General features: G+C 46.2%; 1 protein-coding gene across 3 annotated transcripts in view; it reads left to right on the plus strand.

The window, feature by feature from the left end:
* The window catches only part of CHD6 (chromodomain helicase DNA binding protein 6), a 219,056-nt gene that overhangs the window by 155,350 nt on the left and 45,818 nt on the right, over nt 1-17,888 (plus strand). For all 3 annotated transcript variants that reach the window (XM_075528737.1, XM_075528740.1, XM_075528738.1), the window contains exons 18-23: nt 5,165-5,329; nt 6,594-6,773; nt 8,422-8,532; nt 10,470-10,672; nt 13,410-13,609; nt 14,232-14,391. In XM_075528737.1, coding sequence (XP_075384852.1) covers nt 5,165-5,329; nt 6,594-6,773; nt 8,422-8,532; nt 10,470-10,672; nt 13,410-13,609; nt 14,232-14,391 — 1,019 coding nt within the window. The remainder of the gene's footprint in view (nt 1-5,164; nt 5,330-6,593; nt 6,774-8,421; nt 8,533-10,469; nt 10,673-13,409; nt 13,610-14,231; nt 14,392-17,888) is intronic.

Genomic DNA, 17,888 nt, shown 5'->3' on the forward strand with positions numbered 1-17,888 from the left:
CTACTGAGGCTCATATATATATATATATATATATATATATATATATATATATATATATATATATATATATATGGTCATAAAAGCTTAATAGCCACAGTACATTCTGTAAAATTAGATGGTAAGCGATATAGATGTGTGACCAACATATTAAATACAGTCCCTGAGAACCAAGCCCCATAGAGCCTGTTCTGTGAAAACCTTAGATAATAGATTTGAAAAGCTTGAGAGCACAGCCTCATGGGAGGAAGGCCGTGCCCCTGGGAGGGAGGCATGAAGAAGTAATCTCTGTGGTCCTGGGCAGAGGTATGTGCAAGTGCTTAGGATGTGGCTGGTGGTGGCAACCCTGACTGCTGCTGCCCAGTTGGTGTAGCCATTTCCTGGTCATGCACACATGTTGTCCCCTTCCAGGTCTGGACTGAAAGCCAGTGGGCGCTCTGGGCCCAGCTAGCACAAGGGCATGAGCAGAGGAAACCCAACAGATGTTGCCCTGTGCCGGCATTAGCCAGCTAGTCGGTTGCTGGGAGGGAGTGGTGCAATACTGCTGGTTCACTTTGCTGGCTGGGGGTATTTTAAACCTTTATGGAGAAACAGCAAACGAAAGGAATGTGCTTTCACTTGGAGAAGGAAGGGGAAAACCCATGGGGCCACAGGTGTGTGTACAGCTGGACATTTCCCTCGTGGGCACGACTATGCATGTGGATATGAGGGTGAGTCAAAAACTACTACTACAAAATTAGAGAAACCTTGACTCAACCAAAATGTCAAAGTAGGAAGCTATTGTTTCCATCTAACCCTTTTCTAAAGAATTCTACACTCTTAACATTACACAAGGTCAAAGCAGACTCAAATCATGTTCTTTTGAAATGTTCTTAGAACTTGAAGAATAAAAAGAAATCGGAAGGGGCAAGATCAGGACTGTAGGGAGGATGGAATGGGATTTCCCAAAGATGTTCTTAGAGGACAGCCCTAGCTAACGTGGACGAATGAGCAGGGCATCGTGGTGGTGGAGAGTAGTTCCCTGGCGCAAACAACTTTCCTGCCTTTTTTCTCACAAATGGCATTTGCCTTATCCAAATTTATTTATAATAAACTTCCTGATCATCAGTGTTCTCTGAGAAAGAAATCCATCAAGATTGTGTTACGGAGAAAACTTGCCTGCAGCTTTCCGTTATCAAAGAAGCATCTTTAAACACAGTTTGTTTAGAGGAGACCCATGTCTGTATGACTGGAAGCCTCGTACTAGTACTTTTCCCCTTGACTTTTATATTGTATACTAGGTGAAGGTTTGCAGAGCAGAGCACCATCAGTCTTAGATGCAACCATTCGTACACACTTCATTTCAGTCTGCGAACCGTCATTTACCCCACTTTCTCCCTGTGTTTCCTGTTTCTGTCCGTCCTCCTTTCCTAACCCTCTGAACTTTGTCTTTGGGCAGATGCTGCCCTTCTGATCTTCAGGGGCTGGTTATTCTGCCACAGGCGTGAAAAGTTCCCGTCCAGACCCAAAGGGTGGCTGAGGACTACATAGTCTTAGGAGTTCTGCCAGTCTCTCTCGGACCTGTAAGGCTGGTCTCCTCTGTGGTTTTAAGGTTTTTCTCCCACTCTGTCCAGAGCCACCTAATGTGATCCTTTTAGAGCTGTTGCTATTGGTAGCTGGGCACCCCTAGTTCTCCTGTTGTCAGAGTTCTTGAAACTGATGTTAGTACTTTTTTACTTACTCTCACACACAAACAGTGCTGAGTTCATAGTGATACCTCCAAATCCATTCTACAGAATGTAGTCCTCCACCTTCCATAATTGTATTCCTAAAAAAAAAAGAAAGAAAGGAAACCTTCATTAATCAATTTTGTGGGATGTTATTTTGGAAACTAATTAAAGAGGAAGATTCGAATATACATCTTGGTTCTGCAGTATGAACTGTATATGAGGGTAACCAGAAATTGATTAAAGTAATTATAACCCCTAGTAAAATAATGGATGTGGGCAATGATCGTCAATTAAAAAAAAAAGTAGACATCATGTATGCCTCTTGGTGGACGTGGAAATACCACCTTTGATCTTCTGTCCAAAATGGAACCTTCATGTATCTGACCAGTGCTCAGGGTCTCATCCCAGCTTACAAGAAATACAGAAAGCTGTTCAGTGACACAGCAGGAATGCAGTCAGCAAACACGGAAAACTGGGACAGAGACTTGGCTACTTCATCAAATAAAGTATTCAAAAGAAAAAACAAAAAAAAAAACCCTCAAATCAGAAAAAGAACAAGCTTTATTGGTCACGTAGAGACTGGTGGAACCCCCAAGGTTGTGACCTGAAGTCACCCTTCAGTTCTGAAATTAAACTCCCTCCATGGCTCCAGTTTCAGTTAAACAGTAGACAGGTCTATATAGGGAACAACAGCACTGTTTAGGTATGCATGCCTAAAAATAACTATTGGAGACCAAAAGAGTAGCAATTACCTAATAACAGAGTTCAGAAGAGTGAGAAGAAATGAGGAATCGATACAAGAAACACAAGGATGGTGTAGGGGAAGGGAGATGAATTACCTTGTGAGCACTAGAGTCAGTGAGATGAAACATAATGCTTAGGAATTGTTGAATAGAAAATGGACCTGCTCTGTATATAATGTTTTTTGAAAGTTAAGAGCAGGGAGTTATGAAAATGAGGGATAGGGACACACCACCACCATTCCTTCCTCTGGCTTCCCTATTGCCATGAGGCAGGAGTCAGGCATACCTCCTCTCTCCATTCTTGTTGACCTGTCAGACACTGAGATAGTTAGTTTATTGTGCCAGCCTAGCCAATAAATACATGTGGGATTAATTGAAGGGCAAAGAGATAAATGGCTTGGCGAGCCTCGCCTTTTTTGTCTCTCGCTCTTTGATCATCAGACCAGTGTGCGGCTGCCTTGTTTGTTCTGTGCCTCAATTTGCAAGCTACACTACTTGTGGGACACCTCTCCTATGAACTGTGTCGCTGTAATTTGAGGCCCCTTTAAGACCTATCTCGCCAGAGAATTGGAATGTACACCTCTGGAGTTGGGGACTGACTGTTGGTGACCTGGCTGAAGGTTGGCGACCTACCTTGCTGTTTGCTGCCTGTGCCGGGATAGCCTAAATCTCTCTACAGAGGACTACCTGGTGGCCCTTAAGACTTGAAGGCAGTCTCACAACTCTCTCACGGGAGTGAGTTGCAATGAGCCATTTGTACTGCTTTATAATTTAACTGTTCATTTCTTGTATTATATATCTATCTGTATATAATTTAACAGTTCATTTCTTATGTTATATATCTATCTTTATAAATATATTAATTATCAGCAATCTGGTTTTGACTCTGTAGAGAACCCTGTCTAAAACAGACACCAACCGTTCCTCTTATGCCACTCTGTTTCTTTGTTGGATTCAATAATTTGTTGCAGTGGCCACACAGAACTCCCAGGCCACACTCCCTTAGGGGAACAAGCAGGGCACCACAAGTCAGGATCAGTAAGTAGTAAGGACACAGGAATAGCCAGCAACCAAATTGCTCTCTGACCCTCAGCTCTTCAGTCATGTAGTCCCTTGGCTGCTATCTCTTTGGACGAGACCGACTGCCTGTCTCTGCTGCACAGCTCCTCAGTCCTCTCTTATGGCAGCCTGGTCTCAGCTATGGCCTTGGCCTTGCTGCTTTCTTTACTCCATCGTTTCTGTGCCACGTTCTCGGGTGCCTTTGGTCTCAACCTGTACCACGTTAGACAGATCTCAAATGTGCTCCTACGTCAGTGGTCCTGGAATGGATCTGTCTGTCCCAGGTAGCTCTTAAACACAAAGGAAAAGTTTTGACGGAGGTATGGAAGCTTTCTTTTAGAACTATACCATGAAAAAAAAGGGGCGGGGTTTGGCTTGGTTCACATCCTCTGCTAAGATCAGAACTTCCCAAAAAACTCACTGCCATGTAATTGATTCCGACTCATAGTGACCCTCTAGGACAGGGTAGAACTTTCCCTGTTGAATCTCCGAGACTAAGTCTTTATGGGAGCAGCTGTTGGCTCTGAACTGCTGATCTTGTGGTTAGCAGCCCAAAGTGTAACCTCTATGCACCAGGATTCCCCTAAGGTCAGGACTTAATCCATCCTTAATCTTGTGCACTGTGTTAGGCCAGGTTGACTAGAGAAACAAATCCATGGACACTCATGTAAGAAAGTGCTTTTATATCAAGAGGCCATTATTTATCCAGAAAACATTCCAACCCAGTCCATCTCAAGTTCCTATGTCCCATATTAGTCCCTAAGTCCGATACTAGTCCGTAAGTCCATCTTCAGACTCAGAAAGCCATATGCAATGATGCAGAATGCTGGAACATCACAAACGCATGTCCAGGACTCTGCCAGCTTCCAGTGTATCTTGCCAGCAAGGTGAAGGTGGAGAGAGGCCTGGAGATGCGTTTGTGATGTTCCAACACTCTTCTATCATGATCCCACTTCTACCTTACAAATCCGGCTAGACGAGAGGATGTACAGTGCTATGGATCAGAGCTAGAAACACAGGGAAACCAGGACAGACAAACCCCTCAGGATCAATAATGAGAGTACCAATACCAGGAGGGGAAAGGGAAGGTGGGGTAGAAAGGAGAAACCAGTCACAAGGATCTACATATCACCCCCTCCCTGGGGGACAGACAACAGAAAAGTGGGTGAAAGGAGACGTCAGACAGTGTAAGACATGACAAAGTAATAATTTATAAATTATTAAGGGTTTGTGAGGAAGGGGAAAAAATGAGCTGATGCCAAGGGCTCAAGTAGAAAGCAAATGTTTTAAGAAGGATGATGATAACAAATGTGCTTGACACAATGGATGTATATGGATGGATTGTGATGAGTTGCACGTGCCCCGATAAAATGGTTTTAAAAAAAGAAAGAGAGCATGCTGCCAGCTCTGAGACATTTCTTTGTGGAGTAAGTTTGGAACTGGTGTTTTTAAAATTAAAAAAAAAAAAGGAATAGTCCTGAATTGGTGTATACTTTAGTGTTATCCTGTCCTGAAATCAGCCCTTCGAGCTCCAGTCTGTGAGAGCTGGTCAGCCTTTGCTGAGACCACCTGGTGTCTGAGTGTTTTTCTGTTCCCAGGGCCTCCACTATTGTTGGTGTTGATGTGATGTGTGTTGTAACCCTCCTCCTTTCTCAGGCTCAGGCCCGATGTCACCGGATAGGCCAGAGCAAAGCTGTAAAAGTGTACCGCTTGATTACTCGGAACTCCTACGAGCGGGAAATGTTTGACAAGGCCAGCCTGAAGTTGGGTCTGGACAAGGCTGTTCTTCAGGACATCAACAGAAAGGGCAGCACCAACGGCGTAAGTATGATGCCACCTAGTCTGGAGCCTCCGGGAGCATTTGTCACACTGCCTGGGTCTCTCTGGGCCTTTGCTCTCTTCAGCTGTTCTTGTGATTCATGTACACTGGATTGTGCCAGCTCACACATATCCCCAAAGAGGGTATTTGAGGTCAGGTCTGTGCAGTTTATCGGTGACTACTTAGAAGTTATCCGTGGGAGCAGTGATAGGGTAGCATTCTCCAGTATGCAAGAACCTTTTAGTAAATAAAAATGTTCACAGCACCCTTTAGAAGCCAGTAGATCTTCCTTTACAACTCTGCTAATGCACATTGGTTACCATGCCTTATCTCTTAAATCACATGTTGAGCTCCTTGAGGGTACAGTGGGATCTCTTTTTATCTCTGAATATCTTGTAGTCCCTAACAGCATTTGGCATATTGAAGGATTTCAGGGCATATTGTTCAGTGAATAAATGAATGGGTGAATTTGTGACTTGAAATGTGGCAGTTAATATCTCACCCCTCCCCACCCTGGGGGAGGACAGGCCAGGAAAATTGCAGCTCATATTGTCTTGAAGTGAAGGCAAGCAAAGCGGCATATCTCCCTAATCCCTTGGATCAGGGCATCAAAGATAGGAAAGTAAGGCCTTCTACACGGATTGTCTTTCGTCCAGATGTTCTCTGTCCTGTTAGCTATGGGTATGTTGCTGTGTAGAATTCTTCACTTAGCCAGTGCTGGGAGTCACGGTATTCCCTCTTGTGATTGCTATAATGAGAACCAGGAAAGGGTGTTTTGAACTCATTTCCTGCTTTCAACTGCAGTTGAGGAGATCACACTTGGCGCAGGATGTTTTGTTTTTTTAAAGAAATGACATCATTTCCAATACTAATGTACTTAATAATCATTATTCTTCAGTTTGGTACATCTGGAGGCTTTTAAAGATGCAGACTCAAAACTAAAACATGGGGGGAAAGTCAAATATGTCCTCTGTGATGGAGTGTTGTTTTAATGACATGTGACATTTGATAATAAGCACCATCCCATAGAATGTTAGGGGCATTGGACTATATGCTGGGCTTTATTCCAGAGCACTCTGCAAGACTGGCTTACCCTCCCATGGTTCTTGAGTGTCTTCACCAGGGATGTCATCTTCCATGTCCTTTAGTCTTTGGACATGTACAGATAGTGGCAGAGCTCTGTGCTAATCATGAAGGTCAGGTTTGAGACTTTTCCTCCTGCACGTTTTCTACTTGGTGAGTAGTCTTTGGTGGTGACCGGTCTAGGTGCAGCAGCTCTCAAAAATCGAGGTGGAGGACTTGCTTCGGAAAGGTGCTTACGGAGCCTTGATGGATGAGGAAGATGAAGGCTCTAAGTTCTGTGAAGAAGACATTGACCAGATTCTGCAGAGGAGAACCCATACCATCACCATCCAGTCTGAAGGGAAAGGATCCACTTTTGCCAAGGTACAGAAGCTTCTCGCCAGAGCCGCCTTTATTGGCCCAGGGGTTGTCAGGTTGTCTGGTGAAACAAAATCAGTGGCATCACTTATGTATAGGAAAGAACTTATATCGAGAAATAATTTCCTATATCAAGAAGCTATCTCAACCACTCCACCTTAAGTCCATGAGTTGAGTACACGGGGCTCTCTTCAGACTCAACATAGCCGCAGCTACTAAAGCAGAAAGCTGAAGTGGGATGCAGGAAGATCACACAGGCTGGTGGGTGCACAGTCGTAAGGGTCGGTGGAAACATGCAAGGTGACCACAGCTTTTAGGGTCGTGGGTCTCCCCCTGCAGGCAGCAGAAACCCAGCAAGCAGGAAGGTGGAGGGGGTGGGAGTGGGGAGAGAGTTCCCTCTATGTTACCATGCTTATACAAAAAATGTTATATGACACCAAGAAGGTGTCTTCACACTGTGACCCAACTGATAGGTTAAGCCCACCCTTACCAGGGTGTCTAGTTGACATAATCCCTAACCATTACAGAAGGAGTGAGAAAGGAAATGGTTTCTTTTTGACTGTGTTTGTCTAAGCCTATGCCATTGAAGTTATCTGGCCCCCATTAGTCTCCATGACAATCTGAAGATGCAGGTCCTTAGGTGGATTCTGGTAATAATCAAAAGTTAGAGAGAGGAAAAGGGGCTTTCTCTTCCCGTATGTACACAGTTCAGTCGCAGAAACTCAAAGGGGCAGTTCTACCCTGTCCTATAGGATCACTGTGAGTCAGTATTGACTCCGTGGCATTAATTATAAAAAGGAAACACTGTACTCGACCTTTGAGAGATGACTTGTAGGGGGCACAGTGGACACTTTTGTTTGCAGTTTGCAATATTCACTGTTCTCAGAGATGACTCTGAAACCTGTGAGTTCTATATCAGTCCCTTGATTAATATCAAAGAGTTCAAAGTCCAGTGGACAATCCATTCCTCCAACTAAGTAAGTACGTTTTGTAGGAAAGTAGCTGTCATTCAAGATCCCAGTTGCTATAGCGGCCTCTTGCCTTGGCAATTCAGCTCACTGGCTGTGGAATTAATCAGATCACCTGCCAGATTGCTCTCAGGTTCCCCTGCTCATAGACTCTGCCCATTCGCACCTTGACAGACTGACCTCTGCTTCCATTTTCTGTTTGGTGCCCCATGCAGTCGCTCGGCCCTATTCGTAGCATAAGGTTTGGGTGTTGTCCTCTAAGGGGAGAAGGCAGATGAAGCATTGCTCATCCCTGCTCACCATCCCTGCTCGGTGCTTTTCTGTAGCCAACTCATGGAAGCCCTTGCACTGGAAGATAAATGAACTCTAGAGAACGCTTAAGAATTAACCCTTTCCCGGGGAACCAGACATCAAGTAATTGTGCCGTTATGTTTTCAGGATCATCTTCCTGCTTCTAAGTATAAATTCCCAAAATTTTCCTCTGGGTTGAAATTGTAATTTTCGCACCCAGTCTTTTTTAAAATATGGAATAGAATAGTTTGAGCTTTCACACTCATTTTGGAGGACCTATTGGGCTTTTTGGTGTTGACCAGGGATGGAGAATAGACTTAAGTTGCTAGACCATGTGTAGTAATGCCGGTATTTCATTAGTTTGTGCTGTTTACTGACTTGTGTCTTCTCTACAGGCTAGCTTTGTGGCTTCCGGAAATAGAACAGATATTTCCCTAGATGACCCAAACTTTTGGCAGAAATGGGCTAAAATAGCTGAACTGGACACTGAAGCAAAGAATGAAAAGGTACAACATTAAGATTATTTATTCCACTGAACATGTCACTGATGGCTTTACATGGCCATAAACTCACACAGAGCTCAAGCCATTACTCACACCAGGGCTGCGATTCCTCATGGAGGTGACACTTGTAAAACATGTCTGGCACATAGACAGAGCTTGATAAATGTTAACTATTAAAAATGATCTAATGGAACACTCAGTCTGATTGACAGCTGGAAATTAGACAAAGGCAGTTAGAACTGGAACTGGCCAAAGAGATGGAGTTCGGTGCTTTGTCCCAAGCCAGCAGCCCATCCCTGAAATGTACCCTTTTCCTTTACTTGAATGATTGCTAGGAAATAACCGCACCTCTGTCAGGTCATTGGAACAGGGAGAAAGGAGCGTGCTGGAGCACTGTCTCTCAGTGTGTCGAGTTGTCCTGGTTCTGAGTAAGAGGAAAGAGAACGAGCTTGATAATGAACCAGGCTTTGAATGCCAGCTCTGCATAGACTCGCTGCATGCCAGAGGGCAAGTTATCCCACCTCCCTGAGGTCAGTTCTTCATGCTAGAGCAGCACGTAGTCATGCCTGTTGTGAGGTGTGTGTTCATTTTGTGTGTCTCACTGGCCCATTGTGGGGCACCCCTTCAGCGTCAGTTTCCCTTCTTGCCATCGCTAGTGCCATCAGCCTACTGTGGAATGGATGAGCAGGGACAGATAGAATGCCCCTGCTCCTACCCCACCTGTTCAGTAAGCAGTACTTGCCTTGTGTGCTCTGTGTCTTGACTGTCAGAGGTTGGATCCTTCAACTGTTCTCCAAACAAATGCTTTTGACCTCTCTCAGGAAGATTCTGTAGTCCTTGTTAGTGACTTATTCTAAGTATTTTTTTGGTGCACAATCAAGAAAGAAGTTACTCTACTCGGGTGGGCAATGGGGAGGAATGCCGGTCTGTCGGCAATAAAAAGCAGTAGAGAACCAGAAGGGGTGATACACTGATAACACCAGAAATGTGTTATGTGGGCAGCTTGGAGGATTAGGCAGGAGTTTAGCCCAGCTTTAGAAAGAGGTGCAATAGCGGACACCTGGTGTCATGGTCAGTGGTTCCAACCCACCAGCCACTCCAAGGGAGAATGGTGACGCGTGGGTTTCTCAAGTCACACCCTGTCGTCAAGTCATTTCCAACTCATAATGACCTTATAGGACAGGATAGAACTGCCCTGTGTGTTTCTGAGACTGGAACTAGGGAAGTAGAAAACCTCATCTTTCTCCTGTGGGGCAGCTGGTGGATTTGAACTGCTGACCTTATGGTTAGCCTGACACATAATCCACTACACCACTGGGGCTCCCTCATAAAGATTTACAGCCTCAGAAACCTTACAGAGAGTTGGAATCTAATTGATGGCAGGTGGTTGAGTTTGGTTTTAGTTTGTAGAGGAGGCTGGAGAGCCAAAAATGATGGAAATTTAGAAAAGAGGCAATGGGTGTGGTCAAGGGAGTCCCCGAGCTGGAGCTGTATTTTCAGTGAAAGACCAAAGGTTAATAGGTAGTGTCAGTGGAAGGCAGATAATGAAACAGCAGGGATGTGTGTTTTGTCTTCAGAAAGTCACTTAGCAGATGGGATCCTCCAACTTGTCATGTCTCCTGAGCTCACACTGCTCCCCACATGCTGGGCAGAACAGCTGGGACTCCCCGTTCCAGACCTTCCTGGCAAGAGCAGCCTACCACTCTAGACAGTGGTGGGCAGCACTGGGGACTCGAGACGATGCCAGCCTCAGCAAGTCCCTGAGAATCCCCTCTGCTAGTCCTGTTTCCATGGACACAGCAGGTGTGCCAGAAGGAGTGTTTCCTGAGGGAGTGTGGGTGGGTGAGACAAGGGCACAGTTCTGTCCCCAGAGTCATGAGGAATGTATGCTGTGGCAAGGGCCAGCATACATCTCTCTCTCTCTCTCTCTCTCTCTCTAGGAAAGTTTAGTGATTGACCGGCCTCGGGTGAGGAAGCAGACCAAACACTACAATTCCTTTGAGGAGGACGAGCTCATGGAATTTTCGGAACTAGACAGTGACTCTGATGAAAGGCCCACGAGATCGAGGCGCCTGAGTGAGAAAAGCAGGCGCTACCTCCGAGCGGAGTGCTTCCGGGCCGAGAAGAATCTGCTCATCTTTGGGTAGGTGCTGACTCGGCCGGCTTTCTGCGTCTCACCCCCGGTATGCATCCCATGTGACTCTCCATTCTCCCCTAGAGGTGGCTGTGGCCTTCGTTGGGGATGTACGAGGAAGCAAGCGAGAGAAAGGCCGCCTTTTTTTAAAAATCATTTTATTGGGGCTCGTACAACTCTTACCACAATCCGTACATACATTGTGTCAAGCACATTTGTACATATGTTGTCCTCATTTCAAAACGTTTTCTTTCTAATTGAGCCCTTGGTATCAACTCCTCATTTATTCCCCCTCCTTTCCCCACCCTCCCTCCCTCACAAACCCTTGATAATTTATAAATTATCATGATTTTTTTATGTCTTATACTGACTGATGTCCCCCTTCACCCTCTTTTCTGTTGTCGGTCTCCCATGGAGGGGGTTATATGTAGATCATTGTGATCGTTCCCCCTTTCTCCCCCCACCTTTCCCTTCCCCTCCTGGGTATCACTGTGTCACTACTCTCATTATTGACCCTGAGGGGTTTATCTGTCCTGATTCCCTGTGTTCAAGTTTTTATCTGTACCAGTGTACATCCTCTGGTCTAGCCGGAACTGTGAGGTAGAATTGGGATCATGATAGTTGGAAGGGGGGGTCATTAAAGAACTAGAGGAAAGTTGTATGTTTTCATCGGTGTTATACTGCACCCTGACTGTCTCATCTATTCCCTGTGACCCTTCTGTAAGGGGATGTCCAGTTGCCTACAGATGGGTTTTGGGTCTCCACTCCCCCTCATTCACAATGATAGGATTTTTTGTTCTGGGTCTTTGATGCCTGATATCTGATCCTATCAACATGCCATGATCACACAAGCTGGTGTGCTTCTTCGATGTGGGCTTTGTTGCTTCTCAGCTAGATGCCTGCTTGTTTATCTTCAAGCCTTTAAGACCCCAGATGCTATATCTTTTGATAGCCGGACACCATCAGCTTTCTTAACCACATTTGCTGATGCACCCACTTTGTCTTCAGCGATCATTTCGGGAAGGTGAGCATCATGAAATGCCAGGTTTTAGAACAAAATATTCTTGCATTGAGGGAGTGCTTGAGTGGAGGCTCAATGTCCATCTGCTACCTTAATACTAAACCTGTAAATACATGTACATAGATCTATTTCCCTATCATATATATTTACCTATGTATATGACTGTATTTCGACTTCTATAAGTGCCCTTTGCCTCTTAGTTCTTTCCTCTGTTTCCTTTTGCTTTCCTCTTGTCCCACTGTCATGTTTGGCCTTCATTTGGGTTTCAGTAATTCCTCTTGGTTACATTGCCTTTGATCAAGCCCTACCAGGTCTCTTACACCCTCCTCGCCACCAGTTTTGGTTCACTTGTTCCCTTGCCCCTCGGTTTGTTAACACCACTTTGTTTCCGCCACATTCCCCTCCTGTGTACCCCCCTCCTCGCCCTGGAACCAAGAATCCTGTTGTTTTCTCCTCCAGAATGTTTATCCCACCTATCTTATTTAGATAGACATGCAGAGACAATAATAAGCACAAAAACAAGACCGAGAAAAACAAAACAGCGACAAAAAAAATAAAAAGTCTATAAAGTTGTTCCAGGTCTGTTGACCTTTAGGAGTGTTTTCCGGTCGATTCTGATCTATTATTGGTGTTCTCCGGGGACTTCCTTGCTCTGCTTCCCTTGCTGTTCTGTTGTATAGCCTTAATATTTCACCTTGGTGTGGTGGGGTCAGGTTGGATGCAATTCCTGCACTGTGTCTCCAATGTTGTCCCCCATAGTGCTATGGGTCCGTGAGGGATGTTGTGTCTCATCGTGGGACCCTCCCTATGTTCCTCTTTGTGCTTTGGCTGCTCTGAGCAGGAATATCATCATCCTCAGGGCTTGGTGGGCCAGGGTATGCTTCACTCTCTCCCTCCCCCTTCGTTTGCTTCTCTGGGCTCTGATCAGACATGTCTCTCTCCCTGAGCGCTAGTTCCACTGCTTTCCTCTGAAGTGAATTCCTCAGGGGGGAGGAGGGGCTGTCCACGTAGTTGGCATTGGGCCGGCCCCTCAGACCTCTATCGGTTCCCTGCTTCGTGTGTGTTGCATTCATGCCTGGGTGCACCAGGTTGAAGTCTGGTCCCTCTTTTCCTGTGGAGATGTAAATAACACCCTCCCCTTGTCCTGTTCCCCCACTACCCCATATCCAGGGATACATATGGTAGCCAACTAAAAAGGAGGGGGAGAGCTGCCTTCTGCTCAGCATGGCACCTCAGTGCTCTGCACTCGGCTGCCATAATGTAGGGCGCCGTGATTTTCTCGGATGTTTGTCACGGCAAACCTCCGTAACTCACTTACTCCCGAGTGCAAATTTCCTGCTTTCTTCCCTCCAGGGATATACAAGGAGGCAGTGCAACAGATGTTACAGTTAAAGCTTGATTCGTGCACGTGCATGCTTTGGTTGGAGTAGAAAGTGTGGCTTCTGTGAGCTCACCACTTCTGTCTCACCATTCCTGTTTTATTTCAGTTATTCCCTGCTCCAGATATTTTGGTCTGTGTCTTTTTAACACTCCTGTGGTCATATGAAGTACTTGGTGTCTAATATCCAGGTTACTTCAGTGACACTTCATGCCCTGCAGGCCTCAAGATGGTTTGTAGACCCAGCAGGGGACAGGAAGCACTTTGGGCTCTTGGCTCCCTTCCTGTGCTTAGGATGCCTGTGTGGCCTGCCCTTTTCCCAGTTCCCTTCTGTGTCCACTCTGCAGCTGGGGCCGATGGAAGGACATCCTGACCCATGGGCGGTTCAAGTGGCATCTGAACGAGAAAGACATGGAGATGATCTGCCGGGCCTTGCTGGTGTACTGCGTCAAGCATTACAAGGGTGATGAGAAGATCAAGAGTTTCATTTGGGAACTGATCACACCTACCAAAGATGGGCAGGCCCAGACCCTCCAGAACCACTCAGGTGAGAGAGAGACTCCATACTGAGGCCACACACATCTCTTCTGGGGAGAGTCTTCTCTTCTCTCCCTGTGTTGCCCATGCTACCTGACTCTGGGGAATTTCTCTTGCTCAGAGAGAAATTTCACCTGGGTACCTGTGAATTTTTAGCGTCATTTAGGGCCCGCTTGACGTCTGTGCACTTGGCAGTCCTGGCCGTAACCTGCGTGCCAGAGGGTTTCCTCCAAGGAGTTGGGGACCATGCTCTCTGAGACTTGTCTTGTGCATCTCACCATCTGTTCAGTGCATCTGTCTGTCTTGAACTGTACTTGGTCTCCCCTGTGCTTGGCCAAAGTGCAGATTGAGTGTTCCTCTTTCCCCGAGTGAGATTCTACATTCCTGAAGAGTACACATTATATCGCACCTTTCTGTATTCCTGAGTCCTCGGTAAGTTCTTTCTTGTTAACTAGCAATTCTGGAACATACTACGGAGGGCACCAGTCTCATCCACTCACCATCCCCGCTGCCTGGTACACTGAAGGCTGGTCTGTTGTCCAGGTCTTGCCAAACACAGCCTGAGTCTCTCTGCAGCCCAGGCCAGCTTTGGTCAAGCGCCCATGTATGACCTTGGCGTTTTTATGTTTCAGGTTTGTCTGCCCCAGTCCCTCGAGGAAGGAAAGGGAAGAAGACGAAGAACCAACTGCTACTCCCAGAATTAAAGAATGCCGACTGGCTGGCCACCTGCAACCCCGAGGTCGTCTTGCATGATGACGGCTACAAGAAGCACCTCAAACAGCACTGCAACAAGTGCGTGTTCTCCCCCACCCCCACAAACCTTCACTGTCTGTGCAACCACCCCTGCCTGGTGCGCCAGAGACGGGACATGTGGGCGAAGTTGGGTCAGAATACTTGTTATTTGCTTGTTTCAGTTGGCTGGGTCCATTCCTGACCTCTAGTCTTCTGACAGGTATTGATACCGGAGGCTAACAGCCAAAGGGAATGGGAGGGGCAACAACAACAATTAAATGAACTGTTCTAGGACATTAGAGAGCTAGGGCAGTCAGCCACAGCACACTCGTGGACATTTTCATCATTGTTCAATGTAGCTACATCCTGAGGACCTTACATTTAAAAGGGCCCTTGGAAGCCATCTAGTCAAGCTTCCTGGGCCGTGCAAGAATTACCTGCTCAGCTTTCCTGGTGAGAAGTGAGAAGGCCTCTGCTTGGAGTCTTCTGAGAATACAGAATTTACTGCCTTACAAGTTAAGATGTTTTTGTTTGAGGGAACTATTGGCTAGATTTTTGTTTTTTTTTGCCTGCCTTTAACATTTTAATGAGTCTATAGATTTTGTTGGGTGATTTTTGTTTGTTTTCTTTCCACAGATGAAGTCTGCCCTTTCTCTTGACTCTAGCAAATATTTGAAGCTTGGGCTCAGGCCCAGTACTGTATGAGAAACTCATGTACACACAGTGCAGGCTCTTTGGAGGCTGTAGGTCTTAATGGAGGCGTAGAGAGGACACCCTGTAGGTGCTGGAGAGGAGGAAAGCAGGGTTATCTCAGCATGCACAGAGTACCTGATGGGGCCAGGATCCAGTAGCAGCTTTGGTGTCTGGGTCAGAGTCACCATGTGGGGAGCAGAAAGAGGAGGCTGGCTGCATAAGAAAACAGACCGAAGACCTTACATACCAGGCTAACCAAGGTTTTAGTTACAGACATTAAGCAACCATTTTCCTTGATCTGGTGAGAATTGAGACAAAATTCCACTTTGGAGAACAGGATAATCTGGCAGCAGTTTGCAAGATGAAGTTAATGTGCCTCAGTGAGTGGCCAAGCAGAAGAGCTCTGCCTTAGCTAAATCGTAGATCAGGAGGACCTCGACTGGAGTATTGGCTGTGGAAATGGGAAGGATGAGTCAAATGTCAGAGAGACCATTAAGGGAGAATCTACAGTGTGTGGGAGGAATCCAAGCCAGGAGGATAGCGGTGCTTTTAGCCGCAATAAACTCCGAAGTATTGTATTCTCCCAAAGATGACGAGCAAATCGAGATTCGGGCTTTGCCTTGCGAAGTTGCCGTGCCACGTAGCTTGCATTGCCAAATGCACTTGAGTGGGAGAATGGCCTGACAACTTCGTTGGACACCTGCAGAGATGATCATAGACAAGCCAGACCAAGTTTTAAGCTTTCGGGAAATTCAAAACCACCTACCTTCCCGAAAACCCTTCCTGAGCATATGCTAGACCCTGAGAATATCAAAGCAGAATTTATCTTGAGGGTGCTGATTGCTGTTTTAGTCTATGGATACAACGGAGACCAACTTCCAGTGTAGTCTGGTTCAGTAAGATCAAACTCGGAGCTAGCGGGGACCTTGTGACTCCTCCCTGACTCCGTAGAATGTCCCCAGCAGGGCATCCCCCAACCGCTGCTTGCTTCTCCCAGTGGTGGGAGTCAGGATTCATTCAGTTAACAGATAACTCTCTGTGTGTGGCACTAAAACCTGCATCCTTGTAACAACAGGTCCTGGTTCTGTCCTGAGGTGGCATAGAGACAGGCTAGAGTCTCCGTAGTATCACAGAGCTGTGAGCTTCACAAGGGACTCCGTTCATTACTGTTGGTTAAATGGGTGACAAGAAGGAAGAAAAGAATCTAAGAAGTTCTAAGGAGGGTTTTTATTGGCAGAAGACTAGTTTCTGGGAATGGTGAGCTCTGTTTGTTAGCCAGTTGACTGCCATTTCAGTAGTAGGTAAAGGTGAAGACAGGTTCTGATATTAGACGGTGTAGATTTGAATTCTGGCCCAACATTTATCAGGAGTGTGAACTACTGATAAGTAAGTGACTTAACCTATCTGCACCTTCTTTCCTCCATCAAAGAACTGAGAAGAAGAATAGTTCCTACCTCTTCACGTTGCTGGGAGGACGTCAGTGCGCTAACACGTGCATGCACGTAGTCATCATTCAAGGACTTGTCAGTCACAGTAGTTCTGTGCCGGTGAGACAGTGCTGACTCACAGCGGCCCTGTAGCGGAGAACTGTCCCAGAGGGCTCTCTAGGCTGCAGTCCCCATGGATGCATAGTTCCAGGTCCACTCCACCCTCACCCACTCACCTCCACTCTCCAGTGGATCTCTTGGTGGGCTCAAACCACCACTCTTGGTCAGTATCTAGTGCTTAACTGAGCCATGATGAGCGTATGTTATTTAGAGGCAAGAATTTGCCATGTAAAGAACTTAAAACAGAAGAAACAAGAACACCGTTTTTACAACTGTTAGAAGGAGCCCTGGTGGTGTCATGGTTACAAGTTGGGCTGTTCAAAGCCACCAACAGCTCTGACGGCGAAAGACAGGCTTTCTGCTCACCTGACCGGATACAGTCTCAGAAACACACAGCCGACGGGTTAGCTTTGCCTCGAGGGCAGTGAGTTTGGATTTGGAAAGGGCAGGATGGTGATAGGGATGGGGTATGATGCCTGGCAAGGGACAGTGACTAGGATAAGTTCTTTATCCTGACCTGGGTGCTGGGATACACATGTACAATCACTTTGTGGAAATTTACCAACTTGTGCATTTTTTATGAAGACACTACCAGAATTCTCTGATAAAGATCCTTTCTTTTTCAGTACCTCGCTTCAGTAAAATGTAAAGGAAAGTGGATACCGCCACCAAGAATATTACTGGGTTGTTTTGTTTGGCTAAAGCAAGGGTATTACAGACCTGTGTGTGCTTTCTTGCCCTTGAGTTCAGAAGCCATCTAAGGTCATCTTACACTAAGGATGGTAGTCCTCTCTCGAAGAAATTACCCACCCACCCTCTGATGATGGGCTCTTCATTTGGAGAATGAGTGAATACTGTTGACTGTAGATTCCATTCTGTCACGCTACTGATGGTAATAAACGTCAACATATTGGCTTCTTAGCTAAGACGAAGCAGCTCTCTGTCTCTTAAGCTTCAGAGAAGCCCTCTTCTGAACCAGATGGAAGAAGACAGGACTCTTGACATTCTGGACCTGCGACACCCTGGTCCCAGTCCTTACTAAGGAAACTGGCAGCTACTGCCTGCCGGCTAGGTGTCAGGACTAGCAAAGGCTGTACCTGCTTAATGAGTTCTTATACCTTGGGCTTGACAACTTAGGTAAGGAATGCTAAACCAGGAAAGGAGGGAGTTGCCAACGTAAAAATTCAACTCTGTACCCAGATAGAGCAGAGGTCATGCTTTTGTAGAGGCTTGATGTAGGTCATGCGTAGGCATTTTTAAAAAGCGCTTCTGAAAATAAGTGTTCCTTCCACCCTCGGTTCCCCTGTGATCTTCTCC

This window comes from Tenrec ecaudatus, chromosome 12 (assembly GCF_050624435.1).
Source record: "Tenrec ecaudatus isolate mTenEca1 chromosome 12, mTenEca1.hap1, whole genome shotgun sequence".
NCBI classification, from domain to species: Eukaryota; Metazoa; Chordata; class Mammalia; order Afrosoricida; family Tenrecidae; genus Tenrec; species Tenrec ecaudatus.